General features: G+C 35.1%; 1 protein-coding gene across 5 annotated transcripts in view; it reads left to right on the top strand.

Annotated features, from left to right (window-relative positions):
• CCDC91 (coiled-coil domain containing 91) overlaps positions 1–27525 on the top strand; it is a 662757-nt gene that overhangs the window by 452298 nt on the left and 182934 nt on the right. For all 5 annotated transcript variants that reach the window (XM_069094897.1, XM_069094893.1, XM_069094894.1 and 2 more), the window contains one exon: positions 2634–2741. In XM_069094897.1, coding sequence (XP_068950998.1) covers positions 2634–2741 — 108 coding nt within the window. The remainder of the gene's footprint in view (positions 1–2633; positions 2742–27525) is intronic.

Genomic DNA, 27525 nt, shown 5'->3' with positions numbered 1-27525 from the left:
ACAATGAGGATTTCTAAATGCATATTATATTACATTAAGTTATGTTACATTACTTTATATCATATCATATTATATTATATTTTCCTTAAGCTCAGAGATTATGTCTTATTTATCATATATTTTGATCAGGATATATAACAAAATATATTTTTAAGTAGTCAACAAATGTCGATAAATTGAGAATGGGGGCAGCTATGTTTTAGTGACATATTTATGAAATTGAATTCAACTCTTTCTGTTACCCAAAATATAGTGGTTTCATGTAAAATGAGTATATTTCCTTAATATTTAGTTCTTTACTAGAGTCTGTAGCTATGTGACTGGCAAATAAATGCCATTCCTAATGGAGTATCCATTTCCAAATTTTGTATTCACACAAACACATGCATGCAAACACCTTGAATGAAATTCAAAGAAATAGATAAACTTGAATGAGCAGTATAGAAGTTAAAGCATTAGGCTATTAAATATAAAGACAACTAAACTGTTCAATGAGAAACTGCATAGATTTTTTTTTAAAGGAAACTAGGTATAACACAATAAAAGTTGCTCAAAGGTTAGAGTGTTCAATTTTTGTGACTCATAAGTTCTTAGATCTTGAACTGGAATATAACCTTAGAGGCCATCTCACTGAAGCTTCTTCTCTCCTTATACATGAGGAAAGTAAGTACCAAGGAGGTTAAGTTACATATCCAATGTCATATAGATAGTAAAAATCAGAGGTAGGATTTGAACCTAGGTCATCTGACTGCACAGTCAGTTTTCTTACTGAGCCTTTATAAAATTGTAGAAATATAAATTTAGAGTTTTGGAAGGGAATTTAGAGGGCAGGGAGTCCAAACTCTTTTTTTTTTTACCTATGATGAAATTAGGCAATGAGTAGTTAGATGACATGCCCAGGTTCATAAAACTAGTTAAGCATCTGAACTAGGATTAGAACTCAGATGTTCTTTAGTCCAGTGGATTTGAGAATGATGAATAAATAATAAGAAAACCTTTAGATTAAAGGTTAAAGTACTATGTTATTTAGTCATATCCAAATCTTTATGACCCTACTTGGGGTTTACTTGGAAAAAATACTGGAGTGGTTTGCCATTTCCTTTTCCAGCTCATTTATAGATGAGTAGCCTGAGACAAACAGTATTGAGTGACCTTCCCAGAGTCACATTGCTAGTAAGTATCTGAAGCCAGATTTGAACTTGGGAAGATGGGTCTTCTTGACTCCAGACCTGGCACAGTATCCATTCTGCTTCCTATCTGCCCTAAAATACTTCCTACACTTTAATTAATCTTTACTCAAAGTTTCATTTTTCTTACGCGTTTTCCCTCTGCAGCTTTAGATTGACTGTTCTAGAATTACCACGTCAGTAATGTTAGTAAGAGTCAAGTTTACAAAAGAAAGTTAATTCCTTGCAAAATGAGACACTGCTTTAGAAATTATGAATGTAATTGTCTTTCTTCCCCCCATTTCAGGGTTCATCTTAGTGTGTCTTGATTCCCACTGAGCAAATCTGTTTTCAAAACAGAGATTATTTAAGATTTGGCCCATGTTCCATGTCTGCTCATATGTGCCAGAGATCTGTTTTCTATAAGACATATGTCTGTTTCAACTTATTTTTGTGATTAGGAGTAGTTTATTACCAGATATGGTTTTAAAAATAGCATATTTTCTATTGCACATATATATGTTCAGCACATATTTTGCAATGGAAATATTCATATATAAATGTATGTATATACATGTACATGTGTATTTTAAGCATCTGTAAGCATACGTGCATGTGTAAATATGCATACACATATATGCAATGCAATATAACACTGGGAATACAATGTGAATAATACACTTTGCAGGAAGGAAGACAAGAAGACAAAATTTTATCTGAAATGAGGAAGTAGATGGGTACAACACCTTGAAATGCTAATTTGCTTCCTTTAGTTCAGTGTTGCTATTTTTAACATAACAGTTTGATATTTTAACCTTTACACTGCTCAGTCACATCTGTCTGATGTCCTTGATCTTATTATTTATTCTGAGAATAGTGTCTTGAGCTTCTTACTTGTGCTCTTTGATTTCTGTGTCTTAAGATGAGGGTGTGAACTTCCTGGGCGGTAGGGTTTTTTTTTAATGTTTAAAATTTCTCAGAGTTTCCATCTGCTTTTACTTGATCTGTGGTCTTGAAGATCATGCTTGGCCCATGGGATATTACAGTGTGCCGAGAGGATGTGGAGTTTTGTCAGCCAGTGAAATATGTCTGGATTTTTTTTTAGGAGCTTTCATATGCTTCTCATCCTGTGTGGTCCCTACAAACCTGAATTTATATTTTATCGAACTGCTTGCCCTCTTTATCTTCCTCTATGACTGTTTTCTAAAGAGAAGGTGTGTGAAGAGGGCATGTGAGCCAACAAATTATAATCCTGACTCCAAGAGCATTTATAACCAAGAAAGTTAAAGGAGTATTAAGTGTGATGTGCTTCAGGATATTAAAATACCTGTTTTGGTTGCCCCGAATCTAAGACTTCTGATATGCACAAGTGTTGAAATTAATTTTCAGGGTGACAGACTTTTCTGATGCCACCTGAAGTTGTCAAGTGTCTCCTCTGTTCAAATTCCCTTTTTTGCTTGTTTTCAGGCATTATTGCAGACTACAGTTAAGCAACAAGAAGAATCTATTGAAAAACAGTATATCTCTGCCATTCAAAAACAAGCTCGGAAGTGTGAGGAGTTGCTTAATGCTCAGGTAATAAAAATTGACAGCCTCATATGCACACATTGTTACTCTCCTTGATCTCTCCTCTTCTCCTCCCCTTTGCACTCCTAGCCCTACCCCCAACACACACATTCTTGTGCCAGTGTGTATATATATATATATATATATTCGCTATTTTTGGAGGGCAATTGGGATTAAGTGACTTGCCCAAGGTCATATGGCTAGTAAGTGTGTCAAGCATCTGAGTCTGGATTTGAACCCAGGTCCTCCTGAATCCAGGACTGGCGCTCTACTCACTGCGCCACCTAGTGGCCCTGTGCCTGTGTAAATTTATAGGCATGTTTTCGTGATACTCTCTTAGGTATTTTTTCATTTTTTTCTTTTGAAAATATAAGTTCTAAGTTAAATTGGGTACTTTTTACGATGTACTTACAGTACTAGCAGCATTCTATAATATATGTATATATTTGCTAAATTGCATAAGGAATACACAGGGAAAAAAATCGAGAAAACTAAGGTTTTTTTTTTTCTCTTTTGCTTTTTGGAGGGTGGTTGGGGTTAAGTGATTTGCCCAAGGTCACACAGCTAATTTTTGTGTTAAGTGTCTGAGGCCAGATTTGAACTCAGGTCCTGACTGCAGGGCCAGAGCTCTATTCACTGCGCCACCTAGCCACTCCCATATTTAGAATTATTAAGGACAGAAATTGTTTTATTTTTTGGCTTCTGATTCACAGAGTTATTTGTTGCTATTGTTGTTTATTTAGTTGCATAATTTTCATCAGAATGATTATTTCTTTGGCTTAATATTTTATAAAGCTTAAAGTTCCAACTGACTATACATTTTTGCATAAGGTAAATAGTTTTTATGAATGTATAATAATCATTGTCTGTAACATAATAGGAACCTTCACAATAGTTTGGAGAAAAGTGACTTGATAGATGAAAATTGTCTCTGTGAAAGAGAGTGATTTCTTTTTATTGTATAATCTTAAAAACAACAAAAAAAAGATATGAGTCAATGAACACTTGGAGTTTCTCAGGGATTGGGTGGACCTCACATATTTAATATTGTCATGTTTCCATGAGTAATATGAAAGAGGGACTGCGCAATGAAATCTCCTCCTTTGAAGATGATATTGACTTTTTGGATGGTAAAATTCCAGACTTACAGGAATAAACTCTACAAATATTTAGCAAGGCTATATGAATGAACATAAAAATAACAGATGAGCTACAATCCAGACAAGAATACAATGAAGACTGTAATTAATCTATGTATTAATGTAAATAAATATTGTATGTCATTATTACTATAATTTGTGCTGTATGTAAGTCATTGTACAATTATAAGGTATGTTTTGAATGTGCATTTCCCCAAGGACTGATGATTCTAGAGCCTGTTAGCAATTTGTCTGGGACAAGCATGTCTATAAATGACTTAGAATTAGAATGATGGAACTATTGGATTTTGAGTTTAGAGGAAACCTAAGAAATCATATCTTCTAACCCATTCCTTATAAGTTAATCCATTTCAACTAGACAATATCAAATGGGGATCAATTGAAATACTAAGAATATTAAGCCTGAAAAGAAAAAAAAATCTAAGGGAAGAAATATTTTTTCTCTCTTCTGATAGTTGCAGTAAGGTAATACAGAAAAGAGATTTGACATTTTGCATACTCAATGAGGGTATAACTAGGACCAACAGGCATATTAGTTATTATTGGTGATAGAAATAGTAGTAGTAGCAGCAGTAGCAGCAGTAGCAGTAGCAGTAGTAGTAGTAGTCATAGTCATAGTCGTTGCACAGTAGTAGTAGTAGTTGTAGTTGTAGTCATAATAGTAGTGGCAGCCCTAGCAGGAAGAGCATACTAACATTCAAAATTGTTTGCAAATTGCTTTCCTCAAGAGTTAGTGAATTATCTTTCCAGGAGGTCTTCAAGTAGAAACTGAATAACCGATGTCTAGGAATGCTGTAGAGGGAGTTCTGTCAACTGTTTCAGCCTTCTGTTTAGTAGAATTTGAATAGAATTGTATGGAGAAGTTAATAATTTATTTGAAATGGAATTATATGAATTGTTTAATTCTTTTTACCAATCAGACTGTAAGCTTCTTGAGATGAAATACTGACTTTTGTATTCCCATTGCTTAGCATAGTGCCTGATACCTAGTAAGCACTTAAATGAATGACTGCTAAAACCTTCCACTTTTTATCAGCATTCTGAGGAAACTAGAAAGGCAAAAATTAGTAAAAACAGTGATGTGTTGTAACTAGGTCCCACTGATAGTTTAATTTTCAATGTGAACATTTGCATCTAGGAAATTAGCAAATGCTACAAATTTTGTTATTTTGTTGATTGTCTAGACTTAAAAAAAAGTAGAGAACATGTAAATAATGAAGATTTAATTTAAAAGTTTTGTTTTATTTGTACAATTTTACCCCTCTGGAGAGCCAGTTAAAAATTTCCAGCAAACTCTGGAGTAATAGTAATAATAGTAGTAATAGTTAACATTCATAAAGCATTTACTGCGTTCCACTTAATGTACTGAGTGCTTTTCAAATATAATCCCATTGATCCTCACAGTAAACCTGAGAGGTTGGTGCTGTGATGATTAACACCATATGATGGGTGAGGAAATTGAGGTAAATAGAAGTTTTATGACTCATCCAGTGTCACATAGCTGTGGTACCAGAAGATCTGTGGCCATATTTGAACTCAGGTCTACCTAACTCCAACCCCAGCTTTCTATCCATGGTGCCACCTAGCTGCCTACCATATAATAACAGATATCAAAGGTGAAATGATAAGTAAATTAAAATAACAAGGAAGGAATTATCTTTCAAATATTTCATGACCAACTAAGTGATAGAGAGAATCACAGAAGATGATAGATAATTTTGATTATATAAAATGTTAAAGTTTTTGCATGAGCAAAGCCAATAAAATTATAATGAAAAGCAAAGCAAGTAACTGGAGGAAAATATTTGTACATTTTTTTTCTTCTGATAAAGGTCTCCTTTCCAAGATATATAAGAAACTATTCCAAATTGCTGAGAACAAAAACTGTTTCCTAATTGTTAAACAATCAAAGTCTATAAAAAGGGATTTTTCAAAGAAAGGAATATAAGCTATCAAAATCACAAATAATTAGATAAATGAAAATTAAAGCAATATGGAAGTTCTACCTCACACTCATTAGATTGGTAAATATCACAAAAGAGGAAAAAGACAAATGTTGCTGGGACTGCCAGAAACCAAAACAGACATGGTTGGAAGTATGAATTGATCCAGCCATTCTTCAAAGCAATTAGGAAGTATCCCTAAAAAGGCACTAAACTTCTCATACTCCTTTACCCAGGGGCACAACTACTGTACATTTATCCCTAGAAATCAAAGAAAGGAAAAATACTGATGTCTGCAAAAATATTAATAGCAGCTTTTTTCATAGCAACCAAAACCTAGAAACTTATGAGGTGTCCAACATTTGGGAAATGACTAAACAAAGTATCTTACATGAAAGTAATGGAATATTATTGGGCAATGAGAGATTGAGAAAGGGTGAGACAGATCTCTATGAAGTGATGCAAAATGAAGTGACCAGAACCAGGAGAATAATTTATATGGTGAAGACATTTATAGAGAATGATTTTGAAATACTTGAGAACTTTGATCAATGCAGTGACAAACTACGATTCCAGAGAACCTAATATAAACCTTGTTACCCACCTCCTGCCAAAGAGAAAATGGACTCAAGATGCAAAATGGGACCTACATGTTTAGACATGGCCAATTTGCTTCACTTAACTGTGTCAAATCAACTCAAACCAACAGTAATATATTGTACCAGGCACTCTGCAAAGCATTAGGGATACAAAGAAAGGCAAAAATGGTCCCTTCTTGGGGCGGCCAGGTGGCGCAGTGAGTAAGAGCGCCGGTGGCGCAGTGAGTAAGAGCGCCGGCCCCAGCATCGGGAGACCTGGGATCAGTTCTGGGCTCAGATACTTAACACCCACACAAAAACTGGTCCTGTAACCTTGAGCAAGTTACTTAACCCCAATTGCTTAGGGGCGGCCAGGTGGCACAGTGAGTAAGAGTGCCGGCCCCAGCATCGGGAGACCTGGGATCTGTTCTGGCCTCAGATACTCGGCACCCACACAAAAACAACTGGCCATGTAACCTTGAGCAAGTTACTTAACCCCAATTGCTTAAAAAAAAATAGTCCCTTCTCTCAAAGAATTCTTAGTCTAATTGGGGATACCACATCCAAACAGCTATGTACAAATAAGATAGAATTCAGTCATTTTTTATTCATGTCCAACTTTTTGTGACCCCATTTAGGATTTTCTTGGCAGAGATATTAGAATGGCTTACCATTTCCTTCTCCAGATCATTGTACAGATAAGGAAACTAATACAAGCAGGGTTAAGTGACATGCCCAGGATCACATACTTAGTAAGTGTCTGAGGCCACATTTGAATTCAGCCCAGCACTCTATCCACTGTGCCACCTAATCTCAAAGGGAAGGCTGCAAACGTTAAGGAGGATCAGGGACAGTTTCTTTTCTTTTCTTTTCTTTTCACTTTTTTTTGGAGGGGGGAAGATAGGGCAATTGGAGTTAAGTGACTTGCCCAAAGTCACATGGCTCTTTTTGTGTTAAGTGTCTCAGGTCACGTTTGAACTCAGGACCTCCTGACTCCAGGGCCAGTGCTCTATTCACTGCGCTACCTAGACACCCCCACCCCCCCAGGGAAGGTTTCTTGAAGAAAGTACAGTTTTATCTCGGACTTGAAGAAACCCAGAAAAGCCAGGAAGTTGAGTTGAGGAGGGAGAGAATTCCAGGCATGGGGGATAAACGGTGAAAATGTACAGTAAGGATATATATTGTCATGTGGGAAGAACAGCAAACAAACCAGTGTTACTAGATCTCAGAATATGTAGGTTTTAAATGGCAGAAGTTCAAGAAGACTGGAAAGGTAGGACAGGGCCAGGTTATAAAGGCCTTTGATCATCAGAAAAGTTTGTATTTGATCCTGGCAGTGATAGAAAACCACAAGAGTTTATTAAATTAGGAGAGAAGGAAGAGTGACCTGCCAGACACATTCTTTATGAAGGTCAATTTGACAACTGAGGAGAGAGACTTGAAACCAACTAGAAGGCTATGGCAATAGTCCAGGTGTGAGGTGATAAGTGTCTGTGTCAGGTCTTGTCACTGTCAAAGAAGAGATAATTAAGCTCACTTTTATACATGCTGAGTATAAGATGTCTATAACATATTTAGTTTTGAGATGTTCAAAACACAGGGTATTTATTAAAATTATTTTATTTTTATTTTGTGTCACTGGGTCAGGGAGTATAAAGGAGGGGAAACAAGTTATTATTAACTTGAAAAATTATAAGATCATTATTTAAAAGGGAAAACATACCTATTTGGGGGAAGATTAAGAATGTATCTGCCAAAACCTTCTTTAACCAAAACCAGATTTTCTTCTCAATTGGGAGCACTGCCCATTTAAATAATGCAAAAGTTTTCTTCTAAAAGTCAGAAATTTAAACCTAAACCTATATCTTTAATGGTTTAAGTGGTGTCTTTCATTTATTCATTCATTCAACAAGCATTTGTTAAGAGCCCACTACATACCAGGAATCAATCCTAGTCCTCATGATACAAAGAGAAAAAAGAAACCATTTCTGGTCTTAAGGAACTGAAATTCCATTGGGGGAACTAATATGAACAAAAATAGCTGAATAAAAATAATATATGCAATTTCACTGGGGAAGGAGCACTTTGAATTTCTATCCAATATAATCCCCACGATTCTCTTGCTTAAACTTATATTCAATTTAAATTAACAAAATTTATTCAGTGTTCACTATATGCAAGTAACAATACTAGGTGCTAGAAACAAAAGACAAATATTAAATGTCCTTGCTTCTCAATAACCTTACATTCAACTTCTAGGTTATAAGTTGTTTTTGTCAGAGAGTAATGATATATGTGCAAAATTATTCAGGCAAGAGATAGAATGTTAAATTAGGGAGGATTTCTGTGAGCCAAGATGGTAGGAGTAAGTAGGAAATCACCTTAATTCTTCCATATTCACCTCCAAAACAACCATAAAATAATGTCCCAAAAGAAATACTGGAAAAGCAGAACGAGCAAAAAGACAGGGTGATATCACCTTTTTTCTCAAGAAACTTAGAAGGTAGGCAGCAAAAATTCTGTGTCAGGTATAAGGGGAACACCATGCAGAACAGGAAGCATCCCAGTAAGCCAGTGCAAGACCTCCCTCAGCAAGCCATCCAGAGGTCAAGAACCCAAGTGTGGAGAAGACAAATGCCACACTAGTCAGGCAATAGGAATATGCCATTGCTAGAACCAACACAAGGTAAACAGTGAGACAGTCTTCTTTCAGCCCCAGGAGCAGTCCTTAAATTTCAAAGTAAGAAAGAAGGCTGGAAAAGAAGAGCAAAAAACAACAACAACAACAAAATATGATCATAGAAACTTGGTATGGTGATAGGGAAGATCAAGATATAAATTTAGAAGAGGACAACAGTGTCTAAACATTTATGGGCAAAAAACCCAAAGCAAAAATGAGAAGTGATCAAAACGTAGTTTAAAAATTAATTAAAAGAGGTAGAAGAAAAATTTGGAAAAGAAATGAGAGTGATGCCAAAGAATTATGAAAAAAAGAGTCAACTGCTTAGAAAAAAAAATAAAAAACTTTTAAAAGAGTAGAATTGACCAAAAGGAAAGGGCTGACTGAAGGGAAAAAAATCCTTAAAAAGTACAACTGGGCAAGTGTAACCTAATGATGCTAGGAGATATTAAGGATCAATCAAATAAATAAACTAAAAGTAAACAAACAAATTAATAAAGAAAAAAAGATTTAAAAAATTAAAAAAAGAATCAATCAAACAAAATCAAAAGAATGAAAAAACTAAAAGAAAATATAAAATACCTCATTGGAAAAATAACTTATCTGGAAAAAATTGGATCCAGGAGAGTTAATGTAAGAAGTATTAGGCCAGCTAAAAATTATTATCAAAAGGAAGACCTGGGAATCATAGTCTAGGAAATTATCAAAGAAAACTATCCTGATATCCAGGAACCAGAGAGCAAAATAAGCTTTTAAAGGATCCACCAATCAAAAGTAAAATTCTAAGGAACACTATAACCCAATTTAAGAATTACCTGGTCAGGGGAAAAAAATACTACAAGCATCCAGAAAGAAACTATTTAATTATCATGGAGCCACAATTGTGATTACACAGGACTTAGAAGGTACAACATTAAAGAATCAAAAGTCATGGAACATGGTATTCCAGAAGGTAAAGGAGCTAGGACTACAACAAAAAAAATTCACATACCCAGCAAAATTAAGCATAATACTTCAAGGGAAGAAATAGTCATTCAGTAAAATAGAAGGATTTCAAGCTCTCAAAAGGAGAAGACTAGAGCTGAACAAAAATTTTGATTTCCAATATCAAGATTCAAAACAAATATAAAAAGGGAAAAATAAAGCGTAAAGGATTCATTAGAGCTAACCAGTTTACATCCATACATGGGAAGATGATAGTTATAATTTTAAGAATTTCATCACTAAGTATAAAGCTAGAAGGAGTATTCATAGATAGAGGGTATGGTTATAAGTAGAATTTGAGGGAATGACATGAAAAATTAATTAAGGGAAGAGAAAGAAGAGTATACTTGGTACAGAAGAAAGGTAGAAAGTGGTGAATTATTTCAAATGAAGAGGTGAAAGGAACCTATTACAATGGAAGGGAAAATGGGAGGGTGGAGGGCGGGTATTGCTTCAACATTACTTTTATCAGAAGTGACTCAAAGAGGGAATAATATACACAAACAGTTGAATGTAGAAATATATCTTACCCAGCAGGGAAGTAGGAAGGGGAGATTAAGTAGGGAGATGCCTGACAGAAGGGAGACCAGTTTGGGAAAGGTAAGTTGGGGGACAGAACCAAAACACTGGTGAAGAGGGAAAGGATGAAAGAGAGGGGACAAAAAAGAGGGAATAAAGGATGGAGGGAGATGTACAGTTAGTAATCTTGACTGTGAATGTGAGTGCGATGAACTCTCCCATAAGCAGATTGCAGAGTGGACAGAAACCAGAATCCTCCACTATATTGTTTATAAGAAACATATTTGAAGCAGACACACACACACACACACACACACACACACACACAGAATAAAAGTAAGGGGCTGGAGCAGAATCAATTATGCTTCACCTGAAGTAAAAAACAAAACAAAACAAAACAAAAAACAAACAAAAAAACAGGGGTAGCAATCCAGAGTTTAGGCAAAGAGACAGCAAAAAATAGGCCTAAATAAAAGCCATTAGGAAGAAAAAGGTACCAGAGACAATTCTAAACACATGTGCACCAAGTGGTATAGCATCCAGATTCTTAAAGGAGAAGTTAAGTGAGTTACAGGAAGAAATACACAGCAAAACTATACTAGTGAATAATCTCAATTGGCCCCTTTCAGATCTAACCAATAAATAAAACTAAGCAAATATAGATCTAAACAAAATATAATTTTAACCAAAAAATAAGAAACTTAGGACATTAATAGAATCTTAGAAAAACTGGATATGACAGACCTTTGGAGAAAACTGAATGGGAATAGAAAAGAATATACCTTTTTTCTCAGCAGTACATGGAACCTACACAAAAATTAACCATGTATTAGGGCATAAAAACCTAAAAATTAAGTGCAGAAAGGCAAACATAGTAAGTACATCTTTTTCAGATAACAATGAAATAAAAATTATATTCAACAGAAAGTTATATTAAAAGTAATTGGAAACTAAATAATCTAATCCTAAATATTAGGTGGTTCATTTCATTCACATTCACAGTTACGATTGCAGTTTATTTTCCTCCATTCTGCTTTCCCCCCGTTTATGCTTCAGTATTTCTTTCATTTCATCATGTCCTTCCTCAAAAGTGCTTCACTTCTGACCACTAGCTCCCCCAGTCTTCCTCCTCTTTGTTCACTTTTCCCTTCTCTTATACCCCCTCTCCTCCTATAGGGGGAAATTACCTTTAGGGGTAGGTATATCCCTATAGGGGATATAGGTATTTATCTCTCTCTCTCTCTCTCTCACTCTCTCTCTCTCTCTCTCTCTCTCTCTCTCTCTCTCTCTCTCTCTCTCTCTCTCTCTCTCTCTCTCTCTCTCTTTCTCTCTCTCTCTCTCTCTCTTTCTCTCTATCTCTCTATCTATCTATAGCTAGATAGCTATCTAGCTATCTACAGGGTAAAATGGAATTCTATACCCAGCTGAGTTTGTTCTTTCCTTCAGTGAATTCTGAAGAGAGTAAGGTTCAAGTGTTTCCTGCCACCCCATGCATATGTCTTCTCCTCACACTGTAAAAGCTTTTACTTCTTTTATGTGAGATAAATTTAATCATAGAAACAATAAATTCATATATTTTCAAAATATTCAACATTTTATTTAAATTACTAGATATATTGTCATATAATTGGGTAAGATAGCTCCACCTTAATTGCTTTAATTTTTTCTTCATTGGTAGTTAAATCACCTTTTGCATTGTGATACTGGTAATTTGGGTTTCTTATTTCTTTCAAATCTAACCAATGGTTTATCTATTTTATTTTTTCATAAAAATCCCTGAATTTTAATTTTTATTTCTGTGGTTTTCTTTCAGTTTTATGAATCTTCTCCTTTGACTTTCAGGATTTTTAATTTAGTATTTAACTAGGGATTGGGTTTTTTTTCGATTTTTTTAGTTGCATGACACATTCAGTTGTCTGATTTTCATTTTATTTATATAAGCATTTAGACTTAGAAATTTTCCTCTACATACTGCTTTAGCTTCATCTCATAAATTTTGATATGTTGTCTCTTTATTCTCTTTATTTAATGAAGTTATTGATTGCTTCTATGATCTATTATTTGACCCATTATTCTTTAGTAATAGGTTATTTAGTTTCCAATTAATTTTAAATCTGTTTCCACATTTATTCAATAGAATTTTACTGCATTATAATTTTAAAAGGATGCATTTAACATTTCTGTTTTTTGCACTTCTTTTTGAGGTTTTGTACCCTAACACATAGTCAGTTTTTGTCTAGGTGCCATGTACTGATGAGAAAAGGATATTCCTCTCTGTTCCCATTCAGTCTTCTCCAGAGATCTATCATACCTAACTTTTCTGAAATTCTGTTTATTTCCTTAATTTCTTTGTTTTTATTTCTTTTGAGGTTAAATTAATCTAATTCTGAAAGGGGTAAGTTGAGGTCCCCCACTAATTTGATTTTATTGTCTATTTCCTCCTGTAACCCATTCAACTTTTCCTTTAAGAACTGGATGCTACACCATTTGGTGTTTACATGTTTAATATTAATATTATTACCTTTTCTACAGTACCTTTTAGGAAAGTGTAGTTGCCCTGCTCAACTCTTGGTTAGATCTGTTTTTTTGCTTTTTCTTTCTCTGTGATCATGATTTACTACCCTTCATTTTTTTTACTTAAGCTGAAGCATAATAAAAACCACTTCAAACCTATACCTTTACTTTATGTATGTTTCTATACTTCAAGTGCGTTTCTTGTAAACAACATATGGTAGGATTCTGGTCTTTAATCCACTCTGCTATCTGCTTCCATTTTATGAGTAAGTTCATTTCATTCACATTCAGTTATGATTGAAGTTTATTTCCCTCCATTCTGCTCCCCCCCCGTTTATCCTTCATTCTCTCTTTCTTTTCATCATATCCTTCCTCAAAAGTACTTTGCTTCTGACCACTAGCTCCTCCAGTCTTCCTCCTCTTTGTTCACTTTTCCCTTTTCTTATCCCCCTTTCCTCCTACAGGGGAAATACCCATACCTTTAGTGTAAAATAGAATTCTATACCCAGCTGAGTTTGTTTGTTCTTTCCTTCAGTGAATTCCGGAGAGAGTAAGGTTCAATTGTTGCCTGCCACCCCATGCATACATATTCCCCTCACACTGTAAAAGCTTTTACCTCTTTTATGTCACATAAATGTACCACATTTTACCTCTCCCTTTCACTTTCTCCCAGTGCCTCTCTTTTTCTCACCTATTAATTTTTTTTGAGTATCATCTCATCTTAGTCAATTATACTCATGCCCTCTGTCTATGTTCACGCCTAATTACTATAATAATGAGGAAGTTCTTAGGAGATAAAGTATCATCTTCCCATGTAAGATATAAACAGATAAACCTTATTGAATTTCTTATGATTTCTCCTTCCTGTGTACCTCTTAATGCTTTTCTTTATTTTTAGTAGTGTATTTAGATCGAGGGAATATAAAATTATGTTGTTTATTATAACCAGCATCTCATAGGTTTTGTTGTAAATGACGTCTCCATAAATTTTAAGTACTATGTGAATGAGAATTGTTAATCTGTACCAATTGTTTGAAAAATAAGACAAAACTATTAAAACTCATGATTTAATTATTTATAAATGGATTTATAATTGTATGTTTTGTTTGTTTCCTTTTAGTTTACAGGATTCAATTCCACAATTCCTTGAGTTTCACATTTTGTCCCCCTCCCTTGCCTCCCCCCACCCATGGCGGCATATACTCAAGTATAGGATCTGTAAATATTTTCACATTATACATTAGTCAGGTAATAAGGATGGATTGTACCAGCTGGAATGAAAAATGTTGAAGAGGACATAAAACCAAATAAGAGAAGGAAAAAGATCGGGAATTTTGCTTCCACATGGATATAAACTTAGTTCTTTCTAGTTCTTTTTCTGGATGCACACATTTCAATCCATCATGAGTCTTTTGGGATTGATTATATCACTGCATTGTTGAGAAGAGTCCAGTCTATCAAAGTTGGTCATCGCATATACGTTGTGTCTGTAATTGTGTACAAATTTCTCCTGGTTCTACCCTTCTCACTCAGCATCAGTTGGTATAAGGCTCTCCAGGTAAATATGAAGACCGTCTGCTCCTCTTTTCTTATAGCACAATAGTATTCCATAACATGCATATAGCACAACATATTCAGCCATTCCCCAATTGATGGGCACCCCCTTAATTTCCAATTCTTTGCTACTACAAAAAGAGCTGCTGTAAACTTTTTGGTACATATGGATCTTTCTCCCATTTCTATGATCTCTTTGGGATATAACCCTAGGAGTGGTATTGCTGGATCAAAGGATATGAAAGTATTTATAGCCCTTTGGGCATAATTCCAGATTGCTCTCCAGAAAGGCTGGATCAGTTCACAACTCCACCAGCAATGCATTAGTGTTCCAATTTGCCCACATCCTCTCCAGCATTTGTCATTTTCCTGTTTTGTCATCTTAGCCAATCTGACTGGTGAGATGTGGTAACTCAGAGTTGTTTTGATTTGCATTTCTCTAATCAATAGTGAATTAGAGCATTTCTTCATGTGCTTATAGATATCTTTAATTTCTTTCTCTGAAAACTGCCTGTTCATATCCTTTGACCATTTATCAATTGGGGAATGACTTGTATTCTTATAAATTTGACTCAATTCTCTGTATATTTTAGTCTTTTAATGCTTTTCTTGAGTGTTGATTTTGAATGTCAGATATTCTATTCAGTTCTGGTCTTTTCATCAACAGTGCTTGAAAGCCCTCAATTTCAACTAAATGTCTTCCCCCCCCCCCTTTAAGGATTATACGCAAATGTTTTTTTTGTAATTCTAGCTCCTTTGCCCTCCAGAATATAATATTGCAAACCCTCTGATACTTCAATGTAGAAGCTGCTAAATCTCGTGTGAATATGATTGTGACTCCATAATATTTGAATTATGATGACTCATAATATTTTTCCATGATGTGGGAGCTCTGAAATTTAGCTAGTAATATTCCTAGAGGGGCAGCTAGGTGAATAGAGCACTAGCCCTGGAGTCAGGAGGACCTGAATTCGAATCCAGCTTCAGACACTTGACACAAAAAACTAACCATGTGACTTTGGGCAAGTCACTTAACCCCAACTGCCCTCCAAAACTATATATATTCCTAGGAGTATTCTCTTTGGTATCTCTTTCAGTATGTAATCAATAGCTTCTTTAAATTTCTATTTTACCCTCTAGTTCGAGGATATCAGGACAATTCTCCTTAAATGTTTTTTGAAATTTGGTATCTCTTTTTTAATCATGGCTTTCAGGTAGTTCAATAATTCTTAAATTATCTCTCCTGGATCTATATTTTTCATGTCAGTTTTTTTCAATGGTATATTTCAGATTTTCTTCTATTTTTTTTGTTCTTTTGACTTTGTTTTATCGTGGACTTATTAGCTTCCACTTGTTCAATACTAATTTTAAAAAATGTATTTTTTTCACTGAGATTTTATGTTTCCTTTTCTACTTGACCAGCTCTATTTAAGGAATCCTTTTCTTTACTAAGTTATTCAGAAATTAAATGGAGGCAGAGCCAAGATGGTGGTATAAAAGCAGGAAAATTCTGTGAGCTCCCCCCAAAACCACCTCAAGTACCTATAAAATATGACTCTAAAGAAATTTTAGAGATACAGAATCCACAAATTGACAGATAGAAACAAATTTCCCATTGAAGGCAGCTTGACAGGTGGACAGGAAGGGTCCATCACAGCATGCTGATAGCCAAGCCATGCCGCAATTGAGCCTATGATTTTAGCCCCAGGGCAGCCCCAACCAGCAGTGGCTAGAGTGGACCTCGGACCTCAGGAGAGTGGATCACCAGTAACTGTGGTGGTTTTGAGAAATATCACCCCATAAATGACAAAAACAAAGTAAAAGTTCAGTGTAGAACTCTGTTGGAAATGGGGGAGGGGGGCATGAAGGAGTGCAATTCAGCCATTGACCTGGCAAATAGATCCAGGAGAGATAATTTAAATATTATTGGTCTACATGAAAGCCATAATCAAAAAAAGAACCTAGAAATCATCCTTCAGGAAATTCTCAAGGAAAATTTCCCTGATGATTTAGAACCAGAGGGAAAAATAGAAGTTGAAAGAATATACCAATCATCTCTTGAAAAAGATACCAAAAAGAAAACTCCTAGGAATATTATAGCCAGGTTCCAGAGTTCCCAGATCAAGGGGAAAATATTACAAGCAGCCAAGAAGAAACAATTCGAATATTGTGGAAACACAATCGGGATAACACAGGATCTAGCAGCTTCTATATTAAGGGATCAAAGGACTTGGAATATGATATTCCATAGATGAAAGGAGCTAGGATTAAAACCAAGAATCACCTACCCAGCAAAACTGAGTAAAATATTTCAGGGGAAAATATGTTTATTCAATAAAATAGAGGAATTTCAAGCATTCTTGATGAAAAAACCAGAGTTGAATAGAAAATTTGACATTAAAATACAAGAAGCAAGAGAAGCATGAGAAAGTAAAGAGAGAAAAGAAATCATAAGGAATTTATCAAAGTTGAACGATTTTCATGCCTACATGGAAAAACGATCATTGAAACTTATGAAACTTTTCTCAGTATGAGGATAGTTGAAGGGAATATAAATGTGTGTGTGTATATATATATGAATATGTATACATATATATGAGAGTATGTATGCATATGAATATATATGTGAGTGTATATATATGTGTGTGTGTACAGGTATACAATAGAGGTCACGTGATCAATTAAATAGGAAGGGATGATATTTAAAAGATGAAATTGAGAGGTGAGAGAGAAATGAAAGGAGATGGGGAGAGACAGAAGGGGGTAAATTATCTCATATAGAAGAGGCAAGGGATAACTGTTACAATGGAGGGGAAGAACAGGTATGCAAAAGGGAGTAGGTCAACCTTACTTTCATTGAATTTGGCTTAGGGAGGGAATGACATACATACTAAATTGGGTATTGTGCCCTATAGGAGGGTAGGGTAAAGGGGATGATAGTGGATGATGGAGGGGAGGGCAGGGTGGGGGGAGGGTAGTTAGAATCACACACTTTTGAAAAGTGAGAGGGTTAGATGCAGAGGCAGGCCCAGAAGGCGTGGCCGGCAGAAGCAGAGGCAGGCCCAGAAGGGGACTGATCAACTCAGAAGTCAAGTCTTCCCACCAACCACAAGGGCCACTACCAGGACTATCACCAAAGGGCTGGGACTAGAAAGAGCAAGGTAAGAACCAAATACAGGGGCCCCTGTCCTGGACAGCAAATACTCCTGGGGCTACTACTTCATAGCCCAGAAATTTAAAGAAAAAAAAAAGCCCCTATCAGGACCTCCAAAGACCAGGATGAATGAGTGATCCTCACCTGCTCCAACTCCGCCACCCCCCAAACCTGAAAAGATAATAACTATTGCCCCAGGGCAAAACCCTCTACAGTAAAGGCTTGGGATCCCTAGAGGAAGGGCATGGCTAGGGCCCTACCTTAAAATGGGTAGAAAGCAGACCACAAAGACAAAGACTCTGGAGTCCTACTATCCTCAGAGGGAGGAACCAAACTCAGAGGGAGACAATGTGGACCCCACACCCACAGCTGAAACTTCAACAGGCAATTGGTGCCAAGCACAGAAAGCCCTCCTAGATGAGATCGAAAGGAACTTTGAAAACCAAAAGAGAAAGAGAAGACAAAATGAATAATTCTCTCAAAACCAAAATAGCAGAATTAGAAAAACATTATAATGAAGAAAACATCTCTCTAAAAAGAAAAGTATATGATATGGAAAAGGAGCTTTAAAAATTAACCAAGGAAAATGATTTGCTAAAAACTAGAATCAACCAAATTAAACAGATAACTCTATGAGGAACCAAGAATTAGTCAAACAAAACATCAAGAATGAAAAATTACAAAAAGAGGTAAAATACCTCAATGGAAAAATAACTGACCTGGAAAACAGATCCAGGAGAGATAATCTGAGAATCATAGGCCTACCAGAAAATCATGATGAAAAAAGGAACCTGGACAACATTCTCCAAGAGCTTGTTATGGAAAACTGCCATGAGATACTAGAACCTGAGGGTAAAATAGAAATAGAGAGAATCCACCAGACACCTGCTGAAAGAGATCCCAATATGAAAAGTCCTTGAAATGTTGTGGCCAAACTCCAGAACTACCAGATAAAAGAGAAAATACTTCAAGCAGCCAGAAAGAAACAATTCAAATATCGAGGGTCCACAGTGAAGATCACACAGGATTTGGCAGCCTCTACACTGAAAGACTGGAGGCAGTGGAATACAATTTTCTGGAAGGCAAAAGATCTTGGGTTACAAGCAAGGAACACATACCCAGCGAGACTGAGCATATTCTTCCAGGCAAAGAGATGGTCATTCAATGATATAACAGAATTCCAGACCTTCCTGATGAAAAAGCCAGAACTCAATGGAAAATTCAACCTCCAATTACAAGATGCAACAGTGATGTAGATAGGTAAACAAGGAAAACACACACACACACACACACACATAGACAAATCCTGCTATTTGATAAGAGCAAACTGGTTATAGACAAGTAGAGGGTAAAATACACAACATGATGATTAAAAAAAATCTTATTAAGGGCTACAAAGGGACTGCAATGGAAGAAATGGAATGAATAAAGTGGAAAAGGGTAAATGATGCCACACAAAGAGGCATAAAGACAGTATAGCAGAGGAAAGGAAGGGAGGGAGGTGAAAAATCATATGACCTTTTCCCACATTGTTTCTGCTGCAAGGAGGGAATAACAACCAGTTAAGCATAGGCATCTATGAAGAAGAAACCAAAAAGTATCATTTTACAGGGAAAGAGCGGAGGGAGAGGAGCTTCATATGAGATTTGTTCCTGTCACTCTTGGTGCCAGGAAGAAATAACATACTTCATTAAGTATAAAAATATCCTACAGGCAGTGGGGTGGGGGGGAAGGGCTACGAAAGGGGGGTAGTCAGTATGGATGGAAGAAGTAAGGGGAAAGCGGAGGAAAAAGTAGGGGGTCTGAAAAGGGAATACTGAGGGAGGTAGTGGTCAAAAAGAAAACTATTAAGGGGGGAAGGGAGAAGGGAGGGAAAATATGAACATTAACAGGGGCAGGAATAGGATGGAGGGAAAAAAACAGATAACAATCATAACTGTAAATGGGAATGGAATGTACTCTCCCATAAAATGGAGATGGATAGCAGAATGGATTAGAAATCATAATCCTACAATATGCTGTTTACAAGAAGCACATCTGAAACAGAGGGATACACACAGGGAAAAAGTGAAAGTTTGGAATAAAATATATCATGCCTCAGCTAAAATTTAAAAAAAGCAGGGGTAGCAATCCTTATCTCAGATAAAGCAAAAGCAAAAATTGACCTAATTAAAAGAGATAAGGAAGGAAACTATATCCTGTTAAAAGGCGCCATCGAGAATGAAGCAACATCATTACTTAACATATATGCACCAAGGGGTGTAGCATCCAAATTCCTAGAGGAGAAAGTAAAGGAATTAGAGGAAGAAATAGATAGCAAAACTATTCTAGTGGGAGACCTTAATCTCCCTCTCTCTGAACTTGATGAACCTAACTTCAAAATGAACAAGAAAGAAGTTAAAGAGGTGAACAGGATTTTAGAGAGGATAGGTATGATAAATCTCTGGAGAAAACTGAATGGGGATAAAAAGGAATATACTTTCTTCTTAGCAGTTCATGGAACATACTCAAAAATTGACCACCATCTAGGGCATAAAAACCAGGCAGAAATATTAAATGCATCCTTTTCAGATCATTATGCAATAAAAATTATCTAAAATAAAGGCCCATGGAAATAGACTAAAAACTATTTGGAAATTAAACAATTTAAACCTAAATAATGAGTGGGTCAAACAAGAAATTATACAACCAATCAGTAATTTCGTTCAAGAGAATGATAACAATGAGACAACATACCGAAATTTGTGGGATGCATTAAAGGCAATTCATTGGGGAAGATTTATATCCCTGAGTGCACACATGAATAAATTAGAGAAAAGGGAGGTCAAGGAATTGGGCATGCAATTGAAAAACCTAGAAAAAGAACAAATTCAAAATCCCCAATTAAATACTAAATACTAAATTACTAATATTGAAAACCAAAGTAGAGATTACTAAAATTGAAATTAAGAAAACTATTGAATTAATAAATAAAACTAAGATCTAGTTTTATGAAAAAGCAATAAAACTGATACACACTTAGTGAATATGATAAAAAAAGAAAGAAGAAAACCAAATTCTAAGTATCAAAAACGAAAAGGGTGAATCTACCTCCAAAGAAGAGGAAATCAAAACAATAATTAGGAATTATTTTTCCCAATTGTATGCACATAAATTTGACAATCTTAGGGACATGGATGAATATTTACAAACATACAAGTTGCCCAGATTAACTGAAGAGGAAGCAAATTACTTAAATAATCCCATCTCAGAAAAAGAAATTGAGCAAGCCATCAGTCAACTCCCTAGGAAAAAATCTCCAGGGCCAGATGGATTCACTAGTGAATTCTATCAAACATTTAAAGACCAATTGATTCCAATACTCTACAAACTATTTGGGAAAATTAGTGAAGAAGGAATCCTACTAAATTCTTTTTATGACACAAATATGGTACTGATACCTAAATCAGGAAGAGATAAAACAGAGAAAGAAAATTATAGACCAATCTCCCTCATGAATATAGATGCAAAAATTCTAAATAAAATACTAGCAAAAAGACTGCAGCAACTTATCTCAAGAATAGTACATTTTGATCAGGTATGATTTATTCCAGGAATGCAAGGATGGTTTAATATTAGGAAAACCATCAGTATAATTGATCATATCAACAATAAAACTAGCAGAAACCACATGATCATCTCAATAGATGCAGAAAAGGCTTTTGACAAAATACAACATTCATTCCTATTGAAAATTATAAAGTATACGAATAAATGGAGCCTTCCTTAAAATAATTGATAGCATCTATTTAAAGCCATCAGCAAGTATTATATGTAATGGGGAGAAGCTAGAATCATTCCTCATAAGATCAGGGTGAAACAAGGGTGTCCACTATCACCCCTCTTATTCAATCTGGTACTAGAAATGTTAGCAGTAGCAATTAGAGAAGAAAAAGAAATCAAAGAATCAAATTAGGCAAAGAATAGGCAAAGCTATCACTCTTTGCAGATGATATGATGATATACTTAGAGAATCCTAGAGAATCATGTAAAAAGCTACTTGAGAGAATAAATAAATTTGGCAAAGTTGCGGGATATAAAATAAACCCACATAAATCCTCAGTATTCCTATATATTTCCAATGAAATTCATCAACAAGAGATAGAAAGGGAAATCCCATTTAAAGTTATTTTAGGCATTATAAAATATTTGGGAATCTAAATGCCAAAACAAACACAGGACCTATATGACCACAACTACAAAACACTTTTCACACAAATAAAGTCAGATATAACTAGTTGGAAAAATATCAATTGCTCGTGGCTGGGTCGAGCAATTAATATGGGTCTTCCTCCCACTTCTATACATATATTAATATATATTAATATAATAAAAATGACAATTTTACCTATATTAAATTATATACTTAGTGCCATACCAATCAATTTACCAAAAAACTACTTTATAGATTTAGAAAAAATAGTAACAAAATTCATTTGGAAGAATAAACGGTCCAGAATATCAAGGGAATTAATAAAATAAATGCTAGGGAAGGTGGACTAGCTATACCAGATTTCAATCTGTATTATAAAGCAGTAGTCATCAAAACTACTTAGTACTGGCTGAGGAATAGAGAAGTGGATCAAAGGAATAGATTAGGCACACGAGATTCAGAAGTCAATGACTATAGTAATCTCTTGTTTGATCAACCCCAAGACCTTAGTTTTTGGGATAAGAACTCACTATTTCACAAAAACTCCTTGGAAAACTGGAGTATAGTATGGCAGAAACTGGGAACAGACCATTAACTAACACCATATATCAAAATAAAGTTTAAATGGGTGCATGATCTAGGTATAAAGGTTGATAGTGTAAGTAGTCTTGGAAAACAAGTAATAGTTTATCTGTCATATTTGTGGAGAGGGAAAGACTTTATGACTAAACAAGAATTAGAGAACATTATAAAATCTAAAATAGATAATTTTGACTACATGAAATTGAAAAGCTTGTGTACAAACAAAGCTAATGTAACCAAGATTAAGAGGGAGGTGGGAAATTGGGAAAGAATCTTTACAACCTATGTCTCTGACAAAGGACTCATTTCTAAAATATACAGTGAATTGAGTCAAATTTATAAGAATACAAGTCACTCCCCAATTGATAAATGGTCAAAGGATATGACCAGGCAATTTTCAGAGAAAGAAACTAAAGGTATCTATAAGCACATGAAGAAAAGATCTAAATCACTACTGATTAGAGATATGAAAATCAAAACAACTCTGAGGTACCACATCTCACCAGTCATATTGGCTAAGATGACAAAACAGGAAAATGACAAATGCTGGAGAGGATGTGAGCAAATTGGAACACCAATATATTGCTGGTGGAGTTGTGAAGTGATCCAACTTTTTTGGAGAGAAATCTGGAATTATGCCCAAAGGGCTATACTTTCATACCCTTTGATCCAGCAATACCACTCCTAGGGTTATATCCCAAAGAGAACATAGAAGTGAGAAGAAGACCCATATGTACAAAAATGTTTATAACAGCTCTTTTTGTGGTGGCAAAGAATTGGAAATTATGGGGGTGCCCATCAATTGAGGAATTGCTGAACAAGGTGTGGTATAGGCATATTATGGAATACTATTGTGCTATAAGAAATGAGGAGCAGACGGTCTTCATATTTACCTGGAGAGGCTTATACAAACTGATGCTGAGTGAGAAGGGTAGAAACAGGAGAAATTTGTACACAATTACAGACACAACGTATATGCGATGACCAACTTTGATAGACTGGACTCTTCTCAACAATGCAGTGATATAAGTCAATCCCAAAAGACTCATGATGGATTGAAATGTGTGCATCCAGAGAAAGAACTGGAATGAACTGAGTTTATATCCAGATGGAAGCAAAATTCCCGATCTTTTTCCTTCTCTTATTTGGTTTTATGTCCTCTTTAACATTTTTCATTCCATCTGATACAATCTGTCTTCATAACCTGACTAATGTATAATGTGAAAGTATTTACAGATCCTATACTTGACTATATGCCACCATGGGGGGGGTAGGGAGGGAGGGGGACAAAATGTGAAACTCAAGGAATTGTGGAATTGAATCATGTAAACTAAAAGTAAACAAACAAATTAATTTTAAAAATTTAAAACCCATTCAATAGCCCTCAAAAATCTGGCTCATATCTACATTTCCAGATGTCTTTCAGAATACTTCCCTTTATATACTCCACTACAGAACCAAAATGGAAAAGTCTATTCCTTGAGCTAAACATTATGACTTCTCTTCCCATATATTTATAAAACATTTTTTTCTTGTCATGGGACAGATTCTTTAATATTTTTTTTCCTGCCAGAATCCGAATTTTTCATCAAAGCTCTGCTGAGATGCTACTCTTGTATGAAAACCTTACTTTAAAAAATATATTCCTAATTGATGATACCCTGGATCTCCAAATTACTTTGTACTTGATAAGGTATAAGCATATAATCTCAAATATGGATTGTTTATTTCCCTTTAAGTGTCCCACTTTTTAAAAGCTTAAGGAAAATGTTTATCTTGTTGACCAAAATCAGGTCCAGAATGAGTTTCCTTTATAACTTCATCTGTTTTTGAAGAATTAAATTATCATTAAGGCAGAGACAGATTTCTAGGAAACGTCTAGATGGTTGCAGTCCTTAATGCTCCATACCAGATTTGTTTTCTATTCTCTGAATTTTTTCTTCTAGTTCTTCATTCTGTCCAGGTGATCTGTTACATATTCAGATAACAAATTTTGGTATTTACAGCAGGCTTCACAAAATAATCATGCAGATCAGCAAATTAGAAAACAGTAGGATCTCATGTTAACATGTTCTCACTCAAATAAGGGAAGGTTCATTGTCAAAATCAGACATTTATGGTGGGAGAACGGAAGTAAAAGGAAATAAAAATTAGAAAGTCACCTGGCCTCATTGATCTTTGAGTCACAATCAGCAGAGAAAGAAAACCAGCAATAATATCCTGGAGGGCTTACCCCTGAACTTGACATGTCAAAGTTTTTAATCTTTCCTTTGCTACTCCTAATTGATGTATGAGACAGAAAATGATCTTACTTCTTTCATCACAGAATAGTTTATCTAAGCAAGTGAGGATGATGAGTTTTACATGGAGAGATATGTCCTCACTTTTCTTTATATCCAGTTGCTATTACATCTCTCATGTAATGGGCAAGGATAGGTTCAGGACTGGAATGCAAGTACTTTGCTTTTTTCATTTGAAATTTTATTTTATGTCTAATTCATGAAATAAAACAAGCATTTATATAAAATCGTATAATAAATGATTGGACATGAAACTGAAAATCTAAAAAAAAAGTGACAGGGTTAAAGTAGAGAATACAACAAGTGGGGGGTGGGATAGGATAAAAGGAAATAAAGTCAGTCTTTCAGAATATATCCACAATGGAAATGTTTTGCATAATTACAAATGTTCAGCCTATATTGAATTGCTTATCTTCCCAGTAAGGTTGGGTGATGAGGGAAGAAGGGAAAGAATCTGGAATTCAAAGTTTTAAAATCAATTTTTTAAAAAAGAAAACATTATTATTATTAATATTATATTTACATGCAAGTGGGAAATAAGATATATAGGCACTGGTATATGGAGATCCATCTTGCCCTTCTGGAAAGTTGGAGTGGGTATATGGGGGGATATAGAAGAGAGAAGATTGGGGGAGTGTGTATAGAGTGGGATCACTGTTTTGGCGTGGTGGGTAGGGGAAAGCCAGGGAGAAAATTTGTAATTCAAAATCTTGTTAAAATGAATGATGTAAACTAAAACAAAACATTTAATTAAAAAAATTATTCTGCATCTTTTTCCTTTTAGTCAATCCTGCTTTTGAAAGGATTCTCTTCACTGGATTTGAGCTTCTTCTGTTTTTCAAGGTGTTCTTTCCTTAGAATTTTTTTGGTGCTTCCTTTGCCAAACTCAAAGTTCAGAAAATTCAGAGAATAGAAAACAAATCTGGTATGGAGCATTAAGGACTGCAACCATCTAGACGTTTCCTAGAAATCTGTCTCTGCCTTAATGTCAAGACTCTTTCTTGCATCATTTTGATTTCTTTCCCCCATTTTCATTCTGCCTCTCTTATTTGATTTTTTAAATCCTTTTTGAGTTCTTTTAGGGCTTAATACCAATTCATACTTTTTTTTTTACCTTTGAGGCTTTTCATGTAACTGTTTGAATCTCATTGTCTTATTTCGAGTTTGCATTTTGATATTCCCTATTTCCATATTTTAACTTTTTGTTAAAGTTGAGCTCTGTTACAGGACCCTAGGGGGCATTGTAATGGAAATGCAAATTTAAGATCTCCCCTGCCCCTAGGCTAAAGTGCATCTGGAGCCTGGGGTGGGAGGCTTGTTTTTCAGTAGATACTTTTTGATTGGCCAGTGGGTCCAGAAGGTTGTTACATTCTCTGAGCCAGGAGCAGGCTATATAAACCCTGATTTGAGGCTTTGTTTTGGGGCTCACTTTGAGAAGTGTTCTGTGATTTGATCAGATGAGACTCTGGGAAGCCATTGTTGAGAGCCCCCCCAGCTTTGAAAAACCCAGATGTTGCTTTGGTATGGATGTAATGGTTGGACAGTTTGGAAACCTGTCTGTTTCTCTGTCTTGATAATTCTGTCTGTATACTCTGAAGTTCAGGGTGCTGACCTTTTCCCCCTGAATTAGGTAAATGATACATATTTGATTGATTAAGCTTGTTAACCCATTTTGAGTTGCTTTCTTTTATCAAAGCAGATCCAAGGACCTGTGTTGGCAGCCCACCCTGAGGATGCTGGGGTGCTTGCTGCTACAGGCATTCTCCCAAGATTGAAGTTTTTTGGTCTGTGAGCAACCACCAGCATTCATTTTATAGGGCAAAATTATATGTATAAATGCTTAAGTCAGTAAAAGAGAGAAAATGCAGATCAATGAATTGGGCAAGTAACTAAAAATATTCAATTGAAAATTCAGTATAGAGTACCTAGACATTAAAAAGGAGATTAATTATATTGAAAATAAAACATTTAATAAGATCACTGACCTCATTTGGTCTTAACTTGCTGAAATTTCATTCAGGAATTAAAAATAATCTGTTATATTGCTTTCACATAATCTTTTAACCTGGAAATGACTACAATGTATGAGGGAAATAGTTTAAATAATTTTTTAATTCTTTTGGAATTAAAAAAAAATTAAGACTATGAAATACATGGCAGGATCTGAGAATGACCTGGAGTGTTTCTGACATACACGACATGTCAGATTTTACATTCCCTTTATTTGTTTCTTTTAATATTTTACATGTATTTTGATATCTTTTTTTTTTACTTTGTCTACATTTTCTCCTATATATTTCTCTCATACACACACATATACATAAACAAACACCTAGGTATGCATATGTGTATATATAACATATAAAAGACTGATATAAGAATTGTTTAAAAGAGAAAAAATTCAGGATATACCATCACTACATCAAAAAAAAAAACTGCTGGTATATGAAATGTTCCACACCCATAGATTTCCACAGATCTTTGCAAAAGAACCAGGGGAATTATATTTTTTTATTTCTTCTTTCACACCAAGTTTGGTATTATAGTTTTACAATACTTAAATTTCAATTGATTTGCTATTGCTGTTCTTTCCATTTATGTTTTTTTTCAATTGTTGTATGTATTGTTATCCT

Source organism: Petaurus breviceps, unplaced genomic scaffold (genome assembly GCF_028583685.1).
Source record: "Petaurus breviceps papuanus isolate PSGF00001 unplaced genomic scaffold, PetGlider_PUasm1.0 221, whole genome shotgun sequence".
Classification (NCBI taxonomy): Eukaryota; Metazoa; Chordata; class Mammalia; order Diprotodontia; family Petauridae; genus Petaurus; species Petaurus breviceps.
Note: the sequence above shows the minus strand (reverse complement) of the source record. Positions and strands in the feature narration are given on the sequence as shown.